Source organism: Triticum dicoccoides, chromosome 2B (assembly GCF_002162155.2).
Source record: "Triticum dicoccoides isolate Atlit2015 ecotype Zavitan chromosome 2B, WEW_v2.0, whole genome shotgun sequence".
Lineage (NCBI taxonomy): Eukaryota > Viridiplantae > Streptophyta > Magnoliopsida > Poales > Poaceae > Triticum > Triticum dicoccoides.
Window position 1 is genome coordinate 767,442,962 of NC_041383.1, and position 7,862 is coordinate 767,450,823.

The 7,862-nt window shown below is 43.4% G+C and overlaps 1 protein-coding gene across 2 annotated transcripts in view; it reads right to left on the reverse strand.

Moving 5' to 3' along the window:
• The window catches only part of LOC119366161 (linoleate 9S-lipoxygenase-like), a 5,221-nt gene extending 3,083 nt beyond the window's left edge, over positions 1-2,138 (reverse strand). The window contains exons 1-4 of one of the 2 annotated variants that reach the window (XM_037631844.1): positions 1,698-2,138; positions 1,348-1,604; positions 811-1,252; positions 79-272 (exon numbers count right to left, since the gene is read on the reverse strand). In XM_037631844.1, coding sequence (XP_037487741.1) covers positions 79-272; positions 811-1,252; positions 1,348-1,604; positions 1,698-2,067 — 1,263 coding nt within the window. In that variant the 5' untranslated portion in view covers positions 2,068-2,138. The remainder of the gene's footprint in view (positions 1-78; positions 273-810; positions 1,253-1,347; positions 1,605-1,697) is intronic. The other variant, XM_037631845.1, reaches the window with a different exon arrangement.
• Between the last annotated feature and the right edge of the window lie 5,724 nt (positions 2,139-7,862).

Sequence of the window (7,862 nt, forward strand, 5' to 3'; positions counted from 1 at the left end):
TCAGATTTTATAGTGTTTGACTTTGAAGAAATTTTACATGCGTTGTAATTTGACAAGGAAGAAATATATAGTACGTACCTGCGCCACAGTCATGTTTCCCAAGTTCTTCTCAATGTGCTCTTTGGTTATCTTGCTGTCTTGGTCACCATACACAGCCCGGTCAAGCTTGCTCGTGAGTGGGAGACCGGTGACGAGCTCGATGGACAGAGGGTTTGCCCCAGCGAGTGTTTGCCTGGCGAACTCTTCATCCGTCCGCCAAGCTGTTCGATTCGCTATATATGTACACCAAAAATAGGTTTGATGAGTTCAACTTCCGTGGAATCACGCATACATACGTACGTACTTTATAATACACCTGGGCATGGGTGGCCTGGCCGGACAGGTCCGTCCAAGCTGGCTCGGGGCTAATTTTTTGATAAAAAGCCCGGTGAAACATTTTCTTAGGATATTACAAGAAAAATATGTATAATACAGCAGTATTTTGTCTTGAAAATGGGCAATATTATATCATTTGAAAATGAGCAAGTACCCATTTTCGTACCGCGGTCTGGGCCAAGCTGGACCCAGGCTTGGAATTTCAAGTTCAGGCTTTGCAAAGCCCAGCCCAAAGCCTGATAAGTTGTGTCATAGTTTCAAATAGCAGGCTATGCATCTTAGCGGCGGACCTCTTTTAAACGCTATAGTGTGTATAGCTGCTATCGAAAATGTTTGTTCATGTGTTTGGACCGAAGCCCTTTAACTCAAGACCTCCTTCAATGCTACAGTGTGCTATAGAGAGAAGAAAAGAGCATGGTGAGACAATTGTGGTACCTGAGATGACCTGGGGGACGGGGAACGGGAAGGGCTTGGCGTTGCTGTCGAAAAGGCCGTGGACATCCGCCAACGACCCGAAGTGGCCGTCGAGTTTGGGAAGGTTGGGCGCCGCGGCCACGCCGCCGGTCCGCTCGTCGCACGGGATGTAGATCCCTTCCTCCAGTGACGCCCTGGTCTCGCTCGCGGGATCGGCCTTGCTCGGAGGCCGGCTGGTCCTGGTCCGGCGAGGGTACGGGTACTCTTTGGACCCTCCCAGCACCGGGCGCGCCAGGTCCTCGCGCAGGTCGGGGTTCCCCAGGTCGTTGTAGAGCGCGTAGTCGTACACGCGGTCCCATTTCTGCAGCGGCTTGTCGGCCGGCGAGCCCTCGCCCCGGAGCAGGCGGAGCTCGTCTTCCCTGTCCTTGAGCAGGGCCGGCGGCGTCTTCTCCTTCACGTACGCCTGCACCAAAATAACCAAACGTACGTTGTAGCTTATATATCCAAGTTCTGCAAGAAAACAGTTCATGCCATCTATGTGTTGTGTAGTGCACGCACGTCGTTGGTGAAGAAGAGGCGGTATGGGTGCTTCCCGACGGGATAGACCCACCCGTTGCAGACGAAGTGGACGGCCGGCGAGCTCAGGCTCAGCAGCTGCAGGTACACGGGGAAGTCGGAGTTGTTTGTCACCAGCACTGCGCCGGGCGCGCCCAGGGCCTCGTCCCACAGCAGCTCCACGTCGAGCTCTGTCTCCCCGCTCGATATGACGGCGTCCAGCGCCGCCGCCTCCCCTCTCACGCCGCGGCCATCACTCCCTGTACGTATGTTTGTTAGATAGAGGGACTCACGGTGGTTTAACGTGCGGCTGAACATCTGGTTAAGCTACAAATGTATGTGTATGTATGTACCGGGGACGGTGGCGCTGACGAGCTGGAGGGACAGCCTGAGCGGGCTGTTGGGCGAGTCGGAGCTCTGCAGCAGCAGCTTGCCTTGGACACGAGCGCTAGTGGCGGTGGACGTGGTCTGTACGTCGGAGCCGGCCACTGCACGCGTGGCCGTGGTGGCGCCATGGCTTGGGCTGGTGCTCGGGTGCAAGATTTTGAGCTGCGAGCGAGCCGCTGAAGGCACGAGCGTTGGACGTTGTCCATCCCGGCGCTCCAGTGCCCCGGCAGGACGGAGCATCGTCGCGGTCCATCCCGGCGCCCGAGTGCCCGTCACAGACGGAGCATACGGGCCGCGGGCACACGGGCGTGAGCTGTGACGGATCTGCATCTGCATCGAGCCGTTCAGTTCAGGCGAGACCTGACAGTGTGCTTGGTGTTGTTGGGTGGGTGGCAGTGTGACTCGGGAGACGCACACATATATATAGTCGGCAGAATAAAAAAAAATTAACATAGTCGGCAGAATAATTGGACGGACGCTGGCGCTGTAAATGTTAGGCTAGGGGATGAGTGAGTCCACGTTACACCATAGCTTCAAGATTCGTGCAGAATGCAACACCTAGAACTTCCCATTTTGTTGACGCAGCTGTTATGATCCCGAGCCCATGTGAACCCGGGTGAACAGTAAAATCAAAACAATATTCAAAAAATTCTGAAATTCTTTCGTGCCAAAAAATTGTCAAATGTTTTGATTGCTTGCAAATTTCATCACCAGATGACATTCATGGAAAATGTGGCAAAAAAAAAAGAATTGATGCTCCAAAATTGTCAATGTTTGGCACAAAAAAGAAAAATTCAATTTTGTCCCTTTTTTCACTTTACTGTTCACCCAAACTCACGTGAGTTTGGGATCACAACAACACTTATGCATTGGATACAAAAACAAATATACTGAAGAAGGTGGTCGGTCCCCCCAAGGCTTGATATTTTTTTCTCATGTTGTCTCTCTCTTGCGTGCGTGCTCAGAAAAAGTCTCCCCCCTCTCCCCCTCAAATTGTGAAATATCTTTTTAAAAAATTGATCTCTTTACTGAGCACTAGGGCTGGACCAAAAGCTCGTAGTTCGTGAACTTAATGAGCACTCGACAACTCGGGTCAATAAGCTCGTAGCTCGGTTCTTAATGAACAGAGCCGATCACTGGTTTCATCTCGTTAAGCTTAGAGATCTTAAAGTGCGAGCTAACGAGTTTCATGAGTAGCTCGTTAAGCTCGTTAGTACATCACAACGTATAATCTTATCCTATGTGACAACATTTTTTAGCACATCTACCGATCTATTCAAACCAGTTAACCCAACCTAGCCGATAGGTGGCAAAAAAGTAGTGCACTTCCTCTTGCCATCATCATCTTTCTTCGTAAAAAACCCGCCTAGACTCTCATCCTGTAGACCGCAACACATCACAGTTTGTTTACGAGCACTTGTAAGCACCCACGAGCTTAACGAGATGTAAGCAAACAGAGGCGAGCAGGGTTTTCTGCCCGTTAAGATTAATGTTCTTTAACGAGCACGAGCTTAACGAGCCGAGCCTTAATGAGACGAGCAGCTCGTTAATCCATGCCTACCGAGCACTGAATTTGGATTCAGTAACCACCAACTGATTTGCGTATACTGATGCCAATTCTCACAATCTAATTAATTAATGAATATGACAAGTCTTTTGCCAAAAAAAATTCAAAAATAATATATGTCAATTTATACATAAATGATGCGAAGAAATGGGTGAAGAACACTTTGTCCATCTCCTTTCCTTTTTTTTCCAACAAGAGAACATGTCGATCCTTGTACAAGGGAGATTATAAACGCGAGGTATATAGTTGATATTGATATATTGTTTCTAAAACTTAAATAGAAAAAGGTACCTATGGTGATACATTAATCATAAAAGAATTATAGATCACTAGGCTCACAGGCCCCATCGTTGGCTGAGATTGCAAAGTGTTTCTCATTAATTAAGATGTTCTATTTTACGGTCCTTTTAGACTGCTAGGTTTAGGGTGACTAAATAGAAAGTTGGCGCCATGTCATGACGTTAATGCCCCTCCTCGTGCTCTAGCGCAAACCTGTAACCTGTGGCCCTTCGGGTAATGCATCTAGGTGGGGATGCTCTCTCCCTGTTGATTGTTCAAAAATATTAACTAGCATAGTGACCCACTTAATTGTGTGGCTAGATTTCTTACCGTTTTCATATTTGCATTGGTATTTGTTCATTGTAGCATTTATATCTATGAATTAAATTTTCATCGATTTGATCTATGCAGTTCTTAAAGATTTACATGGCTTAATATCGACCTTACATTAGTATAAATTATAACTTAGATTTGCTACTGATTTTTATAAATTGTATTAGTTTGTGTTCATTCTAGCACTTCTATGTACATCTTAAACCGACATAATCTTCAATGATTCATTTCCTAGATTTAATCTAGAGATCTCTTTAATCTACATTGTTTCTAGATTTCCTAAGATGTTATATTAACCATACAAGTACATATCACTAGTCTAGTGGCCCTATCGTTGGCTCAAATTACAAAGTATTTATCAGTGAATTAAGATCTATTTTACAATCTTTTTGGACCCTACATAAAAATAAGAGCAAGTATGTATTTAATTTTTCTTTTCAACAAACCCAATACTAGTTAGTTACTATCAAAAAGTTTCCAATCTTTCCAAATTCCCAGGAAGATAATAGAATGACTTCAGTAAACAGTGGCATGAATGATACTTATTGTTTGTTAGGTAAGAACTAGTGAACATAGTCTAAATGCTAGCTAGCATAATGACCCATTTAATTGTGTAGTTCGATTTGATGTACATAGTTATTTATTATTTACATGGTTTAATCTTCATTGTACTTACAATTTAAAACATAGATTTGCTTACAACATTGAACCACGCTTGAGTTTGTACATATATGACCATCTTTACTTACTACATATGCGCAACTTACATTGAACTGCTCTTGACTTTGCACGTAATTAATGACAAATTTAGGCACCTATGAAAAACATGAAGTAACTTCTTAGGATTGGCTAGTGCTTTGTTTAGTGAGGCTCGGGGTGAGAAGGGGGGAATTAAAGTAATTGGATATGGTCCTAGCACTAGTAGAAAAACGACCTTACGTTCACCTCATTAGTCTCGGTTCAATTACATCTCGGTACTAATGGTAGCATTAGTCCATGTTCCAACGGCTATGCATTAGTCCCGGTTCATTTGTGACCTATAGTCCCAATTTGTGTCACAAACCGGGACTAAAGGGGTCACTACTAGAGAAAAGCTTACCAGTAGCGCTTGTTTTTGTGCTACCAGTAGCGCGGGTACCAGTGCTACTGCTACGGCGCTACAACTATTTTGTAGCAGTAGCGCGTTTCTAGACCAGCGCTACTGGTAAGTTCAACTACTAGTAGCGCGTTTTTAGGCCAGCGCTACTGCTAATATTTATGTTTTTTTAATATTTTGGCGTTGTACATGTTTAAACAGATATACCTTTTATACAATAACAACTCATCATGAACTAGTCTGTTTAAATATCATATTCATTACCAGTAGTCATCACCACCAAACAATGTTCACATCATATATATAACAATGTTCGTCAATGACACATTATAGCACATAATAACACATTCTACCTAGGACCTACTCCTCTCATAGGACCTACTCTACCCTCTCTTAGGTAAAATATCATAAAACAAGATAGGCATTGACTCTTCATTAAGGAAACTGAACTCTCCATAATAAAGAACGGAGATCATCCTGTCTCCAAGTCTTGGCCTACGCACAATGTTGCTTCCAAGTAGCTCTCTACGATGGTTGAAATATTTTTTCCAATCATTTATTATCATGGCTTCCTCGCTTTTAGAAATCCGGTATGGACAGGAGTGATGTGGATACTGTGGCTGACCTGGCCATGGTGGCCGTAAGCTCATAACTTCAACGCGACCTCTTGGCAACATCAGATGAGGCACACAATCCATCGAGATTTTCTGTTCAAAAACATAGTAATAACTTTGTAGTTAGCAATGTAGTTAGCAATGTTCAAAGATGCACGGATGTCGTAATAGTAGAAAATTTTACCATGATATCTCCATTGATGTTACCGTAGCACACCGCGTGCACTAGTGGCACATATGGACCATAATTTTGAGGCATTCGATAATAGCTATTGTAATTCTCAAGATCTGTAAAAAATGTGATAAGACCATCTTTCTCCTTATAAGTTAATTGTGCTTCATCATTGTGGTAGTAGGTTTTGTCTACCATCTTCCGTACATTTTTTGAAGAATGAAAATAAGCTGTCAATGGGAATAAGCTGTCAAATATTTTGAAATAAACAATATAAATTACTTAGTAAATATGTTTAAGAAACTCACACAGCGGTAGAACTGGAAGCGTGTCAACAAGGACCCAAATGGTCATATCATTTTTGTCGATGTCAGGATCACCAAGATCGAAGGTGAGAAGCATACCCTCATGAAAATCATACGTCTTGGAAAGGGCTTCCCAATTCGGGCAACCAAAATTGGATGAGTTCACAGAATTGTATAGTTTTACAGCAAAATCATAACCATGATGGGTCCTTAGTTGAATTATCTTTGTCTCCATGCTTTCATGATCTTCAAAACACATCTTCTCCAAGACATAGCCTCTTGCATGGCATGGGATAAACTAGTCGAATTGTAAAAGACGGAAATTACACGTTGAAGAAGCAGAGAAGTCATGCAAAAATAACAAAAAACACTTGTCATCGTTGCGTACCGTATCAACATCGAAGGTCTCTTGGAGCTTGATGCTAAAGCGCCGACCTTCTACCAGGTGAGGCATGTCGCACATACCGCGCTTATCTTCGCAGTAATTCCACATAGCGAATTCCCTTTCGTCGTCAGACATTTCCTAATAGGTAATTAATAATCCATCATGAATACATATGTAGTAGTTTGTAGCACAAACCGCGCTCATGTTTTGCATTCAATAAGCAAATAACTAATAGGTAATTAATAATCCATCATCGAATACATATATAGTAGTTTGTAGCAAAGATCATCATATAATATCACTAATACATCTCGAATAATAGCTCCTCTAGGTTCAGTGGGCCGCGGTGGACACCCAAAGAGAAGGAACCATCACCGGATCATAGCTTCGGTCAGATCCCCAAATAATCTGCCAGGTATTGGAGAACCGGCCGTTCGCCAACGCAACCAAGTAGCGCTGGACGTGCGCGTTCTCCTCCGTGACACGGTGTTGAACCACCTGCGCAGGGGACTGAAGCCTCTCTACCGATGCAGGCCCACGTGACCGCCACCAAAGAAGCTCCAGGTCGACGACGGGCTGGCTCCTCACTAAGTTGCGCTCACCAGAAGGTAGCACAACCCAGTACTAGCCCGGCGGAGCCCAGTCCCGGACATGGCCCCTCGGCTCAAGCAGGAGTCCTCCACCGAGTCGACGACGAGGATGCGGGATAGGCATTGTCGACGTCGAGAACAAAATGCTTAATTATGAAAACAAAATTAATAAACACTTAGCAAAATTTGACATGACCTTTGCTAAAAACAGGACCAATCGAGCGCCTGAAATTTGCCAGAACGTAAACGAATCGACATTTCTGGCAAAACATAGGCCACTCGGAAAAATATGACATGTCCAAAATGTGACATGTTCAAAATATGACATGTCCACTGCAAATTTGCATATAACAGAAAAAATTGCTTTAACTAAAAAAATAGCAGCAATTGCTTTAACTAAAAAAATACCTAGAATTCTGTTAACTACACCTAAAACAACTAAAACACCTAAAATTCTGTTAACCACACCTAAAACAACTAAACCACCTAAAATTCTGTTAACTACACCTAAAACAACTAAAACACCTAAAACTCTCTTAAATACACTTAAAACAAATTCAACATTATTCTAAGAACACCTACATTATTCTAAGAACCTACCTTTTTAACTAAAACACCTACAAATTTAACTAAAACACCTAAAAATTCAACTAAAACACCTACATTATTTAACTAAAACACCTACAAATTCAACTAAAACACCTAAAAATTAACTACTCTCTAATAACTATAACTAGGGAGGGAGGGAGGAGGAGGAAGGAGGGAGGAGTATACCTCTCGGTGGAGGAGG